The sequence below is a fragment of the Lissotriton vulgaris genome, chromosome 8 (assembly GCF_964263255.1).
Source record: "Lissotriton vulgaris chromosome 8, aLisVul1.2, whole genome shotgun sequence".
NCBI classification, from domain to species: domain Eukaryota; kingdom Metazoa; phylum Chordata; class Amphibia; order Caudata; family Salamandridae; genus Lissotriton; species Lissotriton vulgaris.
The window spans coordinates 969,298,615-969,317,221 of record NC_141696.1 but is presented as its reverse complement, the minus strand read 5'-3'; the positions used below and the strand labels follow the sequence as shown (position 1 = coordinate 969,317,221).

Here is an 18,607-nt window from a genome sequence, read left to right as displayed (position 1 = left end):
GAGGCCCTGTGCCCTGACACACACACACTGCCTTGGCAGGCTGCGTGTCTTGGTGCAGAACTAAACAAAGAGTTGACATGGCACACATCCCAGTGTGCCATGCCCACAGAACACTGCCCTGGCATATATCAGTCACCCCTCTAGCTGGGTGCCCTATGCCAGTGGTGAGGGTACGGGTGCATGAGCCTGTACCCCTACAGTACCCAGGTCCATTCTTGGGCACTAAGTGCAGTACTGCCATTAAGAGTATATGGTGCTGGGAGGTTGTCATTACGAACTCCGCAGCACCATAATGGCTACACTGAAGACTGAGAAGTTTGGTATCAAACTTCTCAGCACAATAAACCCTTCATGATGCCAGGATGGGATTTAATGTAAAACGCACGACAGAGGGCATCTTAGAGATGTGCCCTGATACTCGACCAACTCCCAATGACCTGACTGAGTGGCTGCCGAGTCTCCCACCACCAGAAAAGTTTCTGGACCCCTGGGTCGAGAGCTTGTCCCTCTCAGGGGCCTGAAACAATGCACATCCTGGGACGGGGTGCCAAGCCTCCTCCTCCAGGATGGGCAGGGTTCACGAAGGAGACGCTTTCAAGGCATAACGCTTTTGTGACCTTCGCCAGACCACTTGCTGTACTCAGCAACTGGTCCCCACTGATTCTACCCCCCACTTTGGGCGGGAGACCTGGAGGGAAAACCAAAGTGAGGAAGAGGTGTGCCCACCTCTGCAAACTCCACCCATAAGGTGGGGGAGGCTAGGGGAAGCACAACCTCAAGTCCCTGCCATCTTGAGGATGGGAGGACCCAGCCAACCAGTGACGGGCTCCTGCCCCCTCCCACTGGAGAGTGGCAGAATCGGGGGTGTACCCACCCCAGGGAAGGGAGCCATTGGTCCCTGCCCTTACCCACCTGTAAACGCCACTAAATTTAGTATTTAGGGGCACCCTGAACCTTCCTTCCTCAGATTCTGATTCCTAAACTACAAGAAGAACAAGAAGAAATTAGATCTGCCGGGCAGCTGCTAACAAGAGGACCACACCAACTCACTTGTCCAAAGCCCTACCGGCCTGTCGACCCTCGAACCTGACGCATCTCCTTTGGCCAGCAACCTCAAAATCCCAGAGGACCGGAATGCCTTGCTCAACTAAAGACTGGGACTCCCACGAGCAGTGGTTCGGCTCAAAAATCTACTGTTCCTGGTGCCAGCCAGGAACCGCAAATCCAACACACGCCCGAGTGTACAAAGACCACGAGCACGTCCCCCAGGCCACTGTGACCAAGAATCCAGCACCCAAGGACTCCCTCGACGCTCCTGACGACGCCTGCAGCCTCAACACTAGTGACCCCTCCAACCGCGACCAGCAGAGGTTAAGATTTCCCAACGCGTAAAGACACCCCTGCACCCGGCGCCCCGCAGCCCTCTGTGTTCAACTCCTGGGTGTCTACCCAACCTACAGCTTCCAAACTTACCCCTCGAAGTTGTGGTCGCACCTGAAGAATCATCGTTCCAGAGCTTGCAGCCTTTGTTCATCACGCAGATTTCCCATTGAAATCCATTGGGCGCCAGAAGGCCCAAAAGCACCTTGCACCCAGCTGCCCCAGTGTCGCCGGGAGTGCACAGTTTGTTCTGTTAGACTTCCCCACTTGCCCTGAGCAAGTGACCAGGAGCTCCACTCCCACAGCTGTGTGACCTGCCTGCTAGCAGTCACCAACCGAAGGACCCCTACCCGCCATAGGCTAACATTCAGCCTACTCTCTCTGCACCCGGCTGCCCCTGTGCCGTAGAGGGTGTAACTACAGTACCAACCTGAACCCAGGAGACCCCGGAGTCTTATCCCAGAACCTTAACTCTGCCAGCCGAGTACTTACCTGAAAGCCGATTACTTAAATGTTCTCCATAGGGTAACATTGACTGGTTTTCACTAGGAAATTCTTCTAATTGTTGAGTTTTGAAACTTTGAAATATTCACTAAAAATCATCTGATCAACGAAAATGAAATTACTCACCTGTTAAAAGGAGAAATCCCAGTGCTGGATCTTATTACCCAGCACGGAGCAGAAAAAGTGATAACTGATTTTTTGATAACCTGATTTTCCTCCATAGGATAACATTGCCTGGTTTGAAGTGTCGATTTTTGCAACATACAAATATTCCTTAAAAATCGCCTCTTTAACAAAAACGATTTCCTTCAACTGTTTACAGGAGATGCACCAGGGCTGAATCCAGGATCCAGCCCAGAGTAAGAAAAACTTTTGTAAAGTAAATGATATTGCAGTTTTCTTAAAATTCCCATTGAGCTCAATGTTATAATTGTGTTAAGTTTGTGTTGCATATTGCAACAACCGTATCTATTGCATTCAAAAGTGTATTGCTCTTTGAAAGTATTAAACTGTGGCATCTCATTCTGGGAAAGTATTTTTATGCCAACCTGTGGTTCTAAAATAAAATATCAAGTATATATTGTTTTTTTTTTAAACTCTTTATTCACAGCTGTATAACAGGAGACATATCATTGCATTCGTTTTCATCATTTCAACAGCTTGTTTTTTCCTTCTTTCTCCCCTATACATAACTTCCCATCTCTACAGAGTAATCTGTAAGACATGAAACCTGTAATGTTTCAACCCGTCAGTATCATATGCTTTCAACATAGTACATCGTCTTATCTTGCAGTACAGATCAGCTGTGTACCGGTTTCATTAATCAACAGTTCCATGGGATTAAACAAAGAACTCGCTCATCAACCCGCCTCCCTCCCTCCACCCCCCACCCATGTTCTAGCCCCTCCCCCCGTCTCCTGGTGGGAACGGAATCTCTCACGTCTAGGCCCAGTCACCCCTGTCCCATGTAAACATAGTACGTGCTCTATCTTAGTATGTTAGTATGTTGTGCGGGTACTCAGGAACTCCCAGACCTTCTCAGAGCAGCTCCCGTCCCGTCTCTCTTATCCCTACGATTCATTCCCAGGCGCCAGGGATACGTCTATGTCCTCCAGTGCCAGTAGCATGACTTCCCAGTCTAGAGATATGGGGTATTTCCGTTGGCCCGTGCTTCCTCCCTTTTGAGAGCTAATCCCTCTGCTCGTCCCCATTTAATCACCTCTGCCTGCCATAAGGGTGTAGACGGTGGCCTGGGAGATTTCCACTGCATTGTTAGCGCCCTAATCGCCAATAGGAGCGCTAGGTCAAGTAATTTCAATTGGGCCTTTAGTGACTTAGATCGTCTACGCAACCCCAGTAGGCAGGGCAATGCTTCTTTCCACACTGGCAAATTCGTGACCGTCCGTAACATCGGGCACACTTCTGACCAATACCCTCGAATTTGTGTGCAAGACCAAACCATATGGAGGAATCCAGCCTCGTCCTCTCTACAGCGTGGGCAGCCGTGGGGGGAGTCCGGAAACATTTTATGTAGCCGTTTGGGGGTCAGGCATGACCTGTGCAGAACCATCACTTGTAGAAATCTAAGGGGGTTTTCTAGGATCAGTTGCCATTCTTTCTCTGTCAGTTGTCTGTCGGTGTCCTGAACCCAAGTGTGCATAAGTGTTGTGATCGGGGTTGCAGCATGCGTCCTGATACCCGAATACAGCCAGCGGACCCATGTAGTACAATAAGTGAACTAATTTGTGTTGTGGGGGTTGGAGTCGTTGCGGCGCCCATTTGAATTTGATGTAATGCATAACAGTGGCATGCAGCAGGTACAGTCGGGGGGGGGGGAGCGCCCGTGGCCTGTAAGAAGGTGTTGTGATCGAGTAGGTTGTCATCTCCAAAAATGCGCTTACTTCCTTTATCCCAGCCTCCTGCCAAGGGCTCAATACTCTATCCGTGAGCCTACCTTGTGGCGTTGGGATTCCCAGCAAAGGAATATTAGCCGCGTACGCCACAGCCGATGATGTATATGCCAGGGCTTACCGCCAGCACATCAGAGTCGTGCGTAGGAGTGGATGGCAGTCTGCAGGGATTCGGCTTTTCGGGAGTAGGAGGACGTGCAGTTCTCCCCGGTTCAGTCTCTCTGGTGTATAATCTATTTCGTAGAGGTTCCGCCCTGCCGTCCAGTAGGTCAGCCACTGGAGCTGGCTGGCGTAATAATAGCCCCTTAAATCTGGGGCCCCCCAACCCCCCTGCCCTGGTCCCCAGCTGCAACTTGCAGAGACCAATCCGTCGTCTACCAACCCCCCATATTAAGCTAACTAAGAGTGTATTGAGTGTATTAAATATGGCCTGCGGCAGGATTATGGGGATATTTACAAAAAAGTACAGTATACGGGGAAGCATTACCATCTTGGAAATCGCGATCCTGCCCATCACAGATAAAGGTAAGGCTGTCCAGAATACAGTTTTGACTGTTCATCTGCTGAGGGCTCCTGTTCTTCAGGTGCTTTAGCTTTTTCCCCCGATATCGCCTTTTTTGTTCGTGTCGGTTCGAACCCGGTAGTCGGTTCAACTGCTCTTGGCTTCACGTGTAGGTAGTCCGAATTTTATTGGTCCAAGAGACTTCTGTGTTCCAACAGTATTTTTAGTCTGTATGAACTTTTTTTGTGCCGCAATTGTTATCGATCCGACTGTTTGTTTGTTCGATAACCACTTTTTGGCCTTGTGTCGTCTTCGGCGCTTGCTGCTTCGGAGCGATGTTTTGGTGCCTCGGCTCGACGGACCACTTCGGTTCGATCCTTGCCTTCGGCTCGAGTGTCTTTGTGTGCACCGGCCTTAGTTTGTCGACTTTGTTTTGGTTCGACAACAGTCTTCTGTTCGAGTCCTTTGTGTTGCTAGGTGTCAACATCGGTCTAGTCGCTTCGACGACCTTTAGCTTAAACATGGACATGGGTGTACTGGCTCTCTGCTCGACAACCCTTGTATGCGACCCAGCCGGGTCGACGACCTTTTTCTTTTTGGTCGGCTCCGATGGATCCACACTTCTCGGTCCGAAGACTGTAAAGTCTATCAGTTTCGGTTTCTTTTTTGGTTCCATCAGTTTCGGTTTCTTTTTTGGTTCCATCACTTTCGGTTTTGCCAAGCTTTGGTAATGTTGCACCAATGGCTCTTGTCTTAAATTCTTAGCAGGGCTTAATTGCGGGGCTATAGAATCGATGTAATGATCTTGGCTAAGGCCTTCCGGCGAAGCCTCGACCTGAGCCTCTGGAAGGGTATCAGTAAATGTATTGGGTTCCGTACTCACGGTTGGCCCAGTGTCCTCGCCGGAGTCGTCCTCGAGGGCTCCGATGCCTGGATCGTCTCCCCTACCTAGACGATGTCTTCTTAGTCGTCGATGTAGTAGTTGGAGTCATGTTCAGACCCCCGCTCCGACTGCTGATCTGAGTCTTCAGCTTAGACGACCTCTTCATCGTCTTCAAAGATATTTTCCGGCTCAGGCGCTGACTTATGCATCGTCTGCCTCGCTGCTCGTTAAACCCCAAGTGTCTTTTTCGATCAAAAATGAGCACAAGCTAAGCAGTCGGCTTCATTGTGTTCCGGAGATAAACACTAGTTATACGCCGGGTGTTTATCTATGTGTGGGTATTTTGAGTTACAGTTGGGGCATCTTTTGAATGGACTTCGTTCCACCGACGATTGGTCCCTTGGTGTCGAAGAGGCCACGCGGCCCGATTCGACGTCCAGAGTAGAAACAGGAATAAAGTTGTCGGCACCGATCGAATAACAATACCGACGACCCGAAGGCCTTTTGGCCTTTAGTAACGTTTAATCGATTCCGAACTCAGAGTTACGAAAGTACATCCGAACCCAATGGAGGAAAAAAACAATCTGAGGATGGAGAGGATGCCCATGCGCACTGTAGTCCAGGGGAAGAGCCACCTATCTCTGGATACTTCGAAGACTCTTCAAGGACAACAATCTGCAATCATCCGGACCCAACACTAGGCAGCGATCTATGCACAGATATGAATTCAGCAGCCCACATGCCTCGAACACATGCTTTAACGCTTTTGTTCCTGGAAGAATAATACTGCACTAAATAACACTGATGCGTCCAATTTAAAATACAGAAAAGTCTTTATTTAGCCAAATTGTTTAACTACCATAGGACTGGTGTATAAATAACTTCAAACAAAATTAGACCAGCACACCTAAGAAGGTCAAACAGTGAACAGTCTTGAAATGCAAGTATTTTTCAAAGAAGAGTAGATGTTCTGTTACTTCATCCGTTATTTTTCTGTTTTTAAAAACGTTTTGCAACTCGTTTAGTGCACAGATGGACTTCTTCAGAGCTTGCAGTATGTATTAGATGCGCTTTCATAAGATTATTGCAATCGTGTTTTAACCAGTTAATTTGAGAACAGTCAAAGCCTTAGGAAAGGGATATATATTAAGCTCCAAGTAATATTCAATCTTGAATTTTTGTCAGAGGCCGAATGTAGTCCTGGCAGCACGTTCATCAACAGCAGAGGCAGCATATAAATAACTGCTGCAGGTTTAACTAGAAGTTGCTATTTACAAATAACATTTCCATTAATAATTTTGCCCGTAAAAAATTTGTAAATTAATATGCAAAAGTGCAGTTTTTCAACAAAGTTCTACACTGCAAAAACGTGTATGACAGTGCTTTGTTTCTTTACGGATTTCTTACCTGCAAATTCACTAAGTTTCCGAACTTGCTGAAGTGTTCATTTAGTTTACTGATGTTATTGAGCTCAGGTGGAATTCTTTTCAGTTCCAGCTTGGTATTTTCAGTTCCAAACTGACCTTTCTTTGGGAAGTTTGGGCTATTATTTCTGTTGAAGTTTTGCCTGCACAAAAGACACTAAAGTCAAAAGCTTCAAAGCATAAAAAATATAATTCTGCAGGGTGTATTCTTTTGTGACTGTATAACATATTTCAATTCTGAACCCAGTAACAAATCGACAAATTGACAGGTTAAAAAAACAAAACTTGCATTCAAGTGTACATGTCGAGGAAAACAAATTTGCATTTTTACAACTAAGAGTATTTCTTTATTCATTTATGGAATTGCTGTACCGTTCACTTAAAAGCGTTTATCAAATATTAATAAGACAGTACAATAACTATGTTCAAAATTATTAATAAAAGAAAGAAAAAGACCAAATAGATCCAGAGGAGAACAAGCATTTGAAATGCAATAGGTCTCGCATTTGCAAGAGTTTGAGCTATTGGCATTGTAAAGGACAATGTCTTTTATGTATGTGTTGCTTTTTAAAACATAAAAAAAGACATTGTGTAGGAAGCTGGCTCTGTATATACTATACCAAAGTGAGGTATAGTGTGCACAGAGTCCAGTGGAACCCCAAAGGTAGGCAGAGGTAAAGTTAGATAGCACCTCACTCTCCATTTGTGGTAGTGTGGTCGAGCGGTAAGGCAGTATCAGAGAACAGTCTTAAGCATTTGTTGTACACACTCAGTCAGCAAATGAACTTACACACTCAAAGACTGAACTTCAGACCAATTGTTTCTGTATGAAAATATTATTTTAGTTTTTATTTTCTAGAACTAAGCAAGCCTGACACAGGTAAGCAATACATACTTTACAGTAGTACTGCAACAGAAATACAGTTTGAATGATAATCGCATATGCACTTTGGTTTGATTTACAGTTGAATGCAGAGCAATGCAATACTTAGTAAATGCAGTACATAGACTTGAATAGGCTTTTTAGTAACATAGCAGTTAGGTAACTTACTAGGCTTACACAGAGTAGTATACCTAGATACTACTCTGGGACATTTCCTGTAAACAGGTAAGCAAAATCGTTTTTGTTAAATTATGCTATTTTAAAGAATTTCTTTAGTTTCTCAAACTCCACACTACGAAAAGTTTGACAGAAAAACAGTCAATGTTTTCCTATGGAGGAAAATAGTGTTTAGTTTTAAGTTAACCACATGCGCGCTGCTCTGATTCTGCTGGAATGCTGACTTTTTAAAAAACCCATTGTTCATGACGAGCTGGGCTCGTCATCAGTGTTTGAGGAGGCTACACCATGACGAGCCCAGCTCGTCATCAGCCTCGAAGGGGTTAAGTATTTGGTAGTGGGAGTTGAGGTTCGGGGATAGACTCAGGGGTTCCCCAGGGTCAAGGATGCACTCTTGTTACATCCTCAGCGGCACTAGGGTGACAGAGTGCTGAGGCTCAATTTTACCCAATGGGGGACAGAGGGCCTCCAGTTGGTGGCTGCAGGCAAGCAGGCCACTTCGTTGTGGGAGCAAAGTTTCTGGACTTTAGCTCAGGACAAATGGGGGAACAAAAGGTGCACCCTCAGTGGCACTAGGGCGGCCAGGTGCAGGTTGTGGTTTCAACTTGGGGTTCCCCTGTTTCAATGGAGAACCTCCGGTTTGCAAAGACACTGCAGGCCTGGGGACGAAGGTCTCCTGGGTGCGACCACCACTTCGTGAGGTAAGTTGGGAAGTTAGGGTTTGGGTAGGCACGGTCGGTTTGGCACACAAGGGCTTGGGGCTTTGGGTGTAGGGATGCCTTTTGGAGACAGATCTTCTTACCAGCTCCTGGTCGTCGTTAGGGGGGCCTTCTAGGTTTAGAAGGCAGGCATCGGCTTGAGGCAGGTCAGGGCTCGCCGGATCTCGGGTCAGGATCGCCGGGGTGACCTCCTTGTGGTGCTTGCCCACTCTAGCTCGAGCCGTGGACAGCGGGTGCAGAGTGGTGCGGATTCACATTTTCCTGCCAAGTCCAGGGGTCGAACATGAACAAATCCGGTGTTCACGGGAGACAAAGTCTTAGTGGATAAAGGCAGGCAGGTCCTCCGGGGTTTTCGAGGTTGCTGGCTACAGGACACACTGGGATTTCGCAGGAGTAGGTTAAAGGTGGAGACAGGTTTGTAGGGCTGGGGCCAAGTCAGTGGGCGTCTTCCTCTTGTTAGCTGCCACACGGCTGTTTGGTCTTTCTTCCTCTTCTTGTAGTTTCATCTTGTCTGAGGAAGCAAGGTTCAGGGGTGCCCCTAAATACTAGATTTAGGGGCGTTACAGGTAGGTAAAAGGCAGGGACCAATGGGTCCCTTGCCTTAGGTGGGTACACCCCCTAATATGCCACCCTCCAGTGGAGAGGGGCATGAGCCTGTCCCTGGTTGGTTGAGTCCCCCCCATCTTCAAGATGGCGTGGACCGAGAGTTGTGCTTCACCTCGCATTCCCCACCTGAAGGGTGGAGTTGGCAGAGGGCACACCTCTCTTCCTCACTTGTTTTTTCCGCCGGTTCTCCCGCCCAAAGTGGGGGTCCGAACCAGTGGGGTTAATTCAATAGAAACCCACTTTCCTACACATTGTCATTTACAATGTTAATAGCGTAAACTTCCACGAATGTGAGACCTATTGCATTTCAAATGCTTGTTTTTTGTTGTTGTTTTTTTTCCCTTTTTTTGTCCTCATTTGCCTTTTCTTCAATAAGGAGCATACCAACCACCTTGCACGGCTTGTAGACGTGATTTGATATATTGGTAGTAGAGATGTCCCATTAGAAGAATTGGAGATGTTTTACTCAATCTAGGTGTCTTTCAACCTGTAGGACCTTTAACACTACTTGCCGGACCCTGGTCCAGGAGTATAGAAGGCATAATCATTGGACCCGGGGGGGAAAAAAAAAACCCAGGTCTATCTCCAGTTAATTAATAGGTTCCAAAAAGCCATATGCCTCTTACTAGTTGTTCTTTTAAGGTCCATTTTAGATGTTTCATATAAGGAGGAAAGCCACCGAGAGTGTAATGGAGGTGTTTTCTCTACCCAATTTATACATATTTGTCTTCTCGCCAGCAAGATTGCGTAGAAGAGAAAGGACCTTGCCAATTCTTTGATGTTATCTTCCAATCCAAAAATTACGAGAGAAAGAGTTATTTCTAGGGAAGTATTTAAGATGGAATTTAAAGTTTCCTTCACATTGCTCCAAAAATTCTGGATGTCTGGACATTCAAAAACATGTGTATGTCACAAGCCCCTGGCCAATTGCATTTATTGCATTTTTTATTTGGTAAGAATTTAGATAGTTTTAGTGGGGTTATGTATGCACGGTGCATAGAGAATAGATGGTTCCGTCTTAGCCATGAAGGCTTTACTGTTTTGTATAATTGGGAAAAAGAATTTTGACATTTCTCCTCACATGGGGTACCAATTACCGATCTCCATAGGTCGTCTGGGAGTTGAAATTCCCCTTCAATTTCCTCTAGCAACTGCCAATACCAGGTTGTTACTTCTTTTCCCCCCATATCTCTTTCCACCAAGTTTTGTTCTATTAAGCTCGTTTTCCCTAGGTTCGCATCAGTACGAGTCTGAGATCTCACCCAACTACTTAGTTGAATATATTTAAATCTTGACAATCCTACACCAACCAGTTCATATAACTCTTCCCAGGTTATAAGGCTGCCTTCTCTGAGTAGTTGACCCATCTTATAATACCTGATTGTTCAATTATGGTGGAGAGACTATCCCTCAGACAAAGTGGCAATCCTGGTGAATCCCAAATGGGGGCGTAGTTGGAGTAGTATGAGAGACCGAGTTTCTTTCTGATGTTATACCATATTTCTGCCCATGATTGTACGATTTTTAATTTGATGTTTTTGAAGTATTTCTGACATCCAAATTTAAACATAAAACTATCCGATGTTAAATTAGCCCTGATTAGCATAGCCCTATACATGGAGTCAGTTGCGAGATTAGATGGCATCTTTAAAAGCATTCGTGTGTGTGATAATTGGAATGGCCATGAATAGTACAGTAGATCCGGCAGTGCTAGGCCTCCTTTCTCTCTCCTTCTCCTTAGCTTTTTCCACGCAATTCTTGTAGTTTTGTAGTTCCATATGAAGGAATTTATTTCTTTTTGTGATTTTTCAATCATTTTTGAGTCAAAGGCAGTAGGGATAGCATTAAACATAAAGGTGAATTTTGGGAGGATACACATTTTAACCAAGTTCACCCAACCTATGGTAGAGAGTGGAAGATGTGACCAAGATTTTAGAAGTTTTTTGGTCTCAGTGTGTATTTTTTCCAAATTAATATGCCCAATTCTCGCCACGTCTTGAGTTATTCTAATTCCCAAATAGCGCATCGATGTGGATATTTTTGCCCCCAGCTGGATATTGGGTATGTTCCAAACCATTATCTCACTTTTGCTGGAATTGATGTCATATCCCGATATTCTTCCAAATTCTTCTGCCCGGTGGATAACTACTGGATATGCTCTAGCTGGGTCAGATGTAAAAATCATGATATCGTCAGCATACATTGCAACTCGCCTTTCCCACTCTCCGAAACTAAAAGATGGAATATTAGTCTTGTCCCTTAAAAGCTGAGCGAATGGTTCAATATAAAGATTAAATAGGAGAGGGGAAAGCGGGCAGCCCTGTCTTGTGCCTCTAGATATTTCGAATGGTTCGGTTAGAGATCCGTTAACCAGTAACCTGGCAGAAGCAGTACTGTATAGCTGTTTAATTATCCTACAAAAGTTCTCCCCGAAGTTGAATTTTTTTAAGACAGCGTTAAGGTATAGCCAGTTAACCCTGTCAAATGCTTTAGTAGCATCTAGGGTTAATGTGGCTAATGGTAGCGAGAACGCCGTAGCAAGATCTATGGCTCCCACAGCTTCATATGTAAGCTCCGCTAGTTGTCTGCCCTTGATAAAACCTTTTTGGTCAGGGTGAACGATTTTTCCAATTACACTAGCCAGTCTTGTAGCTATTATAGTTGTGAAGAGTTTGTAGTCATTATTTAGTAATGATATCGGTCTATATGACCCACAGTCTAGTGTTGATTTCCCTGGTTTCGGGATAAGCACGATTGTTGCTTCTCCCCAGGTTTTTGGGGGCTGCTTCCCTTGAATCAAAATGCCATTGAAAAGTGACGTAAGCACTGGGGCTACTATATCTTCAAGAGTTCTATAAATTTCTCCCGGCAGACCATCTGGACCGGCCGCCTTTCCTTTTTTTGAGTGACGAATTGCTTTCTTGACCTCGTCTTCAGTGATCTCAGCCGCCAAAAAATTGCTCTGGCTGATTGATAGAGCCGGGAGATTTATGGCTTCTAGCCAACTATCCCTTGCTTGCTGATCGTTAGGGAGATTTTCTTTATAAATCTCCTCAAAAAAGTCGAAGAAGGCTCTTCCTATCTCTGAGCTAGTGGATCTTGTTTCTGCTTCTCCAGGTATCTTAATTTCTCTGATGTAATTGAGATTTTTTTCAGCTCTTATTTTCCACGCTAGTACCTTCCCTGCAGCTTCTCCGAATTCAAATTGAGAGGATTTACTTGCTTCCCATCTTTTATTTATTCTTTCCTGTAAAGTAATTTCTAATTGAGATTTCAATTCAGCCATTTTTTCATGATCATCAGAAGTTGTTAGAGACGGATCGATCTTTGGCTTCAAAAGTTTCATTTCCTGTTCTAAGTTTTTTATTTTTTGAATATATGTTTTCCGCCTATAGGAGGCTCTGTTAGTGATCTGTCCCCTTAGAAAGGCTTTAAAGGTTTCCCAAACAGCTGTTGGGCCTGCGGAGTCTTTATTTATATCAAAGAAGACTAAAGATTCAATTGAGAGAAAATTGACTTCTTCATCTTCTAATAGCAATGTTCGATCAAAAGACCAAGACGGGTGGTTGGCCTGTTTACTAGATTTTAAAGCGAATTTTATTGCAGAATGGTCTGAGAGGTGTGATGGTATATAGTCGATCGACTCTACTATATCAATAAACAATAGCTAAAAAAGACATAATCGATTCTTGATTTGTGTTTGAATCGGCTGTTTCTTAGAGACACACCGGGTTTGTTGCCGGCGCGTTCTCTCCATAAGTCCGCCAGACCCAGATGTGTCATGATGTTTTTAAGAGTGTTCCTAGATTTGACAGAGCTAGAGATTCTAGATTTAGTAGATTTATCTAGTTTAGGGTCTAAAACGATGTTAAAGTCTCCCATCCAAATTATTGGTTCCTGTACTGATATTAATTGCTCTCTTACAGCGTCTAAGTGTGATGGGTCATCGGAGTTAGGGCCATAGTATCCTATCAATGTTCTCATTTGTCCATCAAGAGAGACTCTGACTATTAGCCACCTCCCTGTATTATCTTCTTTATATTCTTGTATTTGCGCTTTTACTGATTTTTTAAATATAAATATTACTCCCCTTATGTTTGCATTGTGATCTGTAGAACAAAATTTATCTATCCACCTTTGTTTTTTCATTATGTTAACTGCCTCTGACTTAAGAAGGTGTGTTTCCTGCAACACAATGACCTGCGCCTGAGAATCCCTTAGATATTGAAAAATTCGCTCTCTTCTTCCTTTCACGCGCAGGCCATTTACGTTCCAGGACATATAATTAACTGTCGTCATGTTTTATATTTATTTCTTTATGACATCTCTCTTCCTTCCCTTTCTTTAAAACTTTGGTATTAGTTGTTTTTATTTTAAACGTATCACATATGTGATTAAAGGATTGAATAATGGTTAGATTTTTGATATTGTTTTCCAAATGAGGGCTTTTCATTTTTTTCCCCCTCACCCCTCCCCCCCACCCCCTAGGAAACCCTCCCTTACTTTTTCTGGCTTGGTGTTTAGCCAGATATACGTCACTCCGCAGTCTCCTTAACTCTTCACTGCTACCTCTGTTGCATAGATTGAGAAGGAAACGAAAGATGGGAGGCTTGATTTTATTATTAAGACTAAGGTATAGTTTTAGACCATAAGCTTAGCTCGAAGCTTGATCTATAAATTATTTCAGTATTATATATCAGTGTATATATACATTTCTTTTTTGTTTCTTTTTTATTTGTTTTTGTTTTACCCCTCCCTTCTCCTCCCCTTTTTTTAAATTATTTTTTATATTCTCTTTTCCTCTTTTTATTTATTGGTTTTAATTATTTAACTTGATTTCACCCCCCCCTTTTTTTTTCTTTTTTTTATATTCATTTGTTATTTATTTATTTATTTATTTTATTTCATTTCCGAGATTTGTTATATTAACTTGTCTGTTTATGAGCCAGAGCCTGAATTTGAGCGTGGTCTTTTATAGAATTTAACAGTTCATCAGCATTGTGTATAGACCTAACATTGTGCATCTTATTGTTGTACATAACTTTTAAGAATGCAGGGAATCTCATTTGTACTGTTGCTCCAAGTGATCTAAAAGAGTCCATGCGTCTTCCAAGCTCCCACTGCCTATCCAGTGTGGTTTTGGATAGGTCCGATCGTATTTCAAATGAAAAATCCGGGCCTTTCATAGTACCTGCTTTCAAGGCTAGATTCAAAAAATGTTCTTTGAGCGTGTAGGTCAAAAAGTAAAGTAAGATTTTCCTCGGCTTAGTTCTTGCTGGGTTTAGACGGAACGGATCTCTGTGAATTCGCTGGATGTCTCTATAGAGAACCTCAGCCGATTCTTCCAATTTCAAATGCTTGTTTTATAAAATTAGCACCCTAGGTTACCTGGGGAACTGAATTCGTAACCTCTGGGGTGATTTAGAATGAAGGCAATCACTCCCAGGGTGAAGGTTTTGTGTTTCCCTGGAATGCATGGGACCCTTTGTGTTTTTGAGTTGTCTAATAAACAACTGGATTCAATTGTAGAAACACTTTTTCATGGTGACATATGTATATGGGGAACTGTTTATTGAAGGTATATCAATATAAAAAGTACTCAAAGTAATGAGGTCTGGCTTTTGATATTTGTGCAAAAATGTTTTTGGTAAGTTTCATGAATTATGATTTATCATGTTATATTTATTGTCAAAGGCAGTATGGCTTAATAGCTGAAGTCTGCAACCTAAAATTTAATTGGTTGTCTGCAAGGCCCTCTTACCTGGAATTTTAAAACTCTGTGGGCCTGATTCACAAAGGTAAACTTACACTGTTGTGTACGTTTACTTAATTTTGGTATTCACAAACTAGAAGGTTAATTTTACTGATAGAAATTTGATGACTGCAGAGACTGCGCTCATAAAAAGATAGGCCTAGCCTATCTTTTTATGTGCAGAGTTCTCTGCACTGACTGATTGCTCTGCTCAGACATACAATTACTGTTAGTAAAATTAAACTCGTAGTTAGTAAATATCCCAAAAATACTAAGCTTGCACACAATTCTAAGTTTACCTTTGTGAATAAGGCCCTGTCCTTCTATTTTCTGTTCTGTATACTATTTCTGCCAACTCTGTTCTGCTTATATTTGTTATTTATGATTTGCGCGCATTAAAATACTTAAATTTTATAAATGAAAAAGCACTAACTTGACAATGGATTTTGAGCATTATTATGCGTTTTATTGAGTTCTGTGTTCAAACCCTGAGGTAACCTTTGACCGCTCTCCATCAACTGCTAACGGGGTGTGCTTGGTTTTCAGTTTGATGTGACAATGGTACAGCAACCCTTGGACACTAGAACGTAATTTCCTTGATTGAAACAACTTGGCCCCAAGAACCTCTGCATGCCATTGCGCTTTCCACCAGCCACCCCAAATAAAATACTCCCAAATTTCTTGTAAAATAGTATAATCCTTTTTAGAATGGAATTATTTTGGTGAATCAGGTGGCCATTTTACAGCAGAAGGTACAGTGCATAGATTTTTACAGTACACTTTAAAAATGCACCATTTAATAATCTAATTTATGAGCCAAAATGTAGACACTCAGCCCTAACATATTTCCCTTCTGAAAGATCTATAATTGCATGATTACGTTGACATTGAATGCATATTATGTCCCTGATGTAACCATTTAACTCTTTTTATTCTACAGTGATGCTTATCTGAAAAATATACCCTAAAAAGTATATCTGGCCAATTTGACCGTCTTTTATACAGATCATTAAGTTGGTCAGCAACACTGAATGATGTCTTTCCTTATACTGAAAAGGAATAGATAAATAACAAATCTGAAAGTAGATTTCGGCCTGTGAAGGCGACCTGCTGCCTGAATAAACAGAGAGGGGGCAGGGGAGGGCCGTATATGGAGACAGAGTATATGAAACACATCATTACCAGAAAGAAACCCCACAGCACATGGTGACACACGCCCCGCCATTCACTGCACAGAGGTTTGAATTAGCCAGCGACAATATGCAGGGCAGTGTTGCAGAGAGGGGCATAATACATTTTGCAGATGGTGTCTGTCCTTCCGCCCGCCCCCCTTGTCTGTAGATCGTGTGTGGGACACAGTGTCCCCCTCCTAACTACAAATCTGAGGGAGGAAACAATGATGGTGTCAAGTGTGCTACTGCTTGTCTGGTCTGTATAAAATATGCGACTGGTGCGTACAGTAAGTAGGTTGGCAGCTGCAGGGGGTAAACAAGGGAATGCAAAAAGCAGTTGTCGCTGCTGGGTAGGCAATTCAGGCAGCTCAACTCTGCATGTGGGCGATCCAGATTCATAGGGCAGGAAAGGATTTGTTACTTACTTACTAGTTCTCTTCCAGGGGTATACTCATTAAAGTCATAAGCACTGAATTATCTCCGCCCATGAGCGGGAACCCGGAACACAAACAATATACATATATAAGTGTAAATATAACCAAAAGTACATAGTACTAACTAATTATACACATATACATGTATAATAACCATAATATGCAGCCTAACATATATACATAGGCTAATAAAGCCAAACCTTACACACGTTCTGAACCATGACAATATGCTATATATAAATGCAATAAACAGGCATGAGCCTAAAATGCATTTCATAACCATGAAAAACCCTTTATTTTCATCAAAGAACCTGCTGTAAACAGTTATTAGCCTACAGTGCTGCATATGAAAAAATGTCTGTGTACAGAAAATCAGACTGGCACCCTGCCTTTAAGGCCCCAGAGAATCTGCACACTTTGCCTTTAAGGCCTCCAGGAGAACTCTGTTCCCATCATGCACCACAGGTGACAGTTAGGTCAGTTCTTTTGTACGGTACAGTAAACTTTAGCAGGAATCTGCATTTAAAAACTTCATAATACAAATAATCTCAATGCTACTGCTCGCCCGGGGAGGCGGGAGGGTGCTTATGACTTTAATGAGTATACCCCTGGAAGAGAACTAGGATTACAGGTAAGTAACTAATCCTTCTCTTCCAGGGGATACTCATTAATAGTCATAAGCACTGAATAGAGTAGCAAGCTAATACCCACCAGAAGCGGGCGAACAGATAACTGCATAGCTACACTTTCAAAACATAGTATTAGCTAGACTTAGCAAACAAATTCCTGAGGGATGCTTGTCCCACTTGTGCATCAAACTGTGCATCAGAATCTAGACAGTAAAGGCGTGTAAACGTATGCACTGAACGCCAAGTAGCTGCTTTACATATCTCTGACATAGCCACATTCCTAAGGAGAGCTGTGGTAGAAGCTTTCCCCCTCGTAGAATGCGCCCTAGGTCTACCTGAGAAAGACTTGTGGGCTAGCTGATAAGCCAGTAGGATACATGACACTATCCATCTAGAAATGGATCTCTTGGAAGCTGCCAAACCAGTATTTGTAGGACCATAGTTCACAAAAAGACGGTCCATGTGTCTCAAAGACTTTGTTTTATCCAAGTAAAACTTCAAAACCCTTTTCAGATCTAATGAATGTAGAGCCTGTTCAGCCGGACTCGAAGGGTTTGGGAAGAAAGTAGGCAATGTTATGGTTTGATTAATATGAAAATCTGACACCACCTTAGGCAGGAAAGCAGGATGAGTTCAGAGTACAACTCGGTTTCCATGAAAAATAGTGTACGGTTCATTGCAACACAGAGCCTGGATTTCGCTCACCCTACGAGCAGAAGTGATGGCCACCAGGAACGCTACTTTCCAAGATAAGTGTTGTAAAGACGCTTTATGTATGGGCTCAAAGGGGGGACCCATTAACTTAGTCAACACCACATTAAGCTCCCAAGGTGGAGAAGAGGACCTGACTGGAGGATACACCTTCCTTAACCCTTCCAGAAAATCCTTCACCACAGGCATCCGAAAGAAAGATACCGGTTTTGGAGACTTTCTATAAGCAGTTATTGCAGCAAGATGGACTTTGATGGAACTAAACTGCAAACCAGATACAGCAAGGTAAAGAAGATAAGGCAAGATCACCTGTTATTGACCATGAATAGGGTCAAGACCCTTACTCGGATACCAAAGGTAAAAGTGTTTCCACTTAAATCCGTAGGATTGTCTTGTAGAAGGTAGCTGTGCCTCCTTAAGGATGTTCATACACTCCGGATTCAGCTGTAAGTGCCCGTACTGAATGACTTCAGGAGCCATGCTGCCAAGCGCAGGGAGGGCAGATTGGGATGAAACACTCGCCCCTCCTGTTTGGACAGAAGATCCGGGCGACACGGCAATCTCCTGTGTGGCATTATTGACAACTGGAGGAGATCCGAGAACCACCACTTGCGTGGCCATTCTGGGCAAATCAGAATCATTCTGGAGTCAGTCTTGTACAACCGATTGATCACTGCTGGTATCAACGGTGTCGGTGGAAAGGCGTACAGCAAGTTTTGACACCAGCCTATCAAAAGGGCATTCCCTTGAGACCCTTTCTGGTAGAACCTGGACGCGAAGACGGGGCATTTTGCGTTTGCCGCGTCTGCGAACAGATCGAGGTCTGGTGTTCCCCAAGCTGGAAAATGCTGTGGGCTACGTCTTCGTTGAGAACCCAGTCGTGCGCTTCTACGAAGTCTCTGCTGAGGTCGTCCGCCTGTG

General features: G+C 43.6%; 1 protein-coding gene across 2 annotated transcripts in view; it reads right to left on the bottom strand.

The window, feature by feature from the left end:
- LOC147698192 (RNA-binding protein 26-like) overlaps nucleotides 1–18,607 on the bottom strand; it is a 1,163,085-nt gene that overhangs the window by 727,013 nt on the left and 417,465 nt on the right. For both annotated transcript variants that reach the window (XM_086934819.1, XM_086934820.1), the window contains exon 12: nucleotides 6,587–6,746. In XM_086934819.1, coding sequence (XP_086790945.1) covers nucleotides 6,587–6,746 — 160 coding nt within the window. The remainder of the gene's footprint in view (nucleotides 1–6,586; nucleotides 6,747–18,607) is intronic.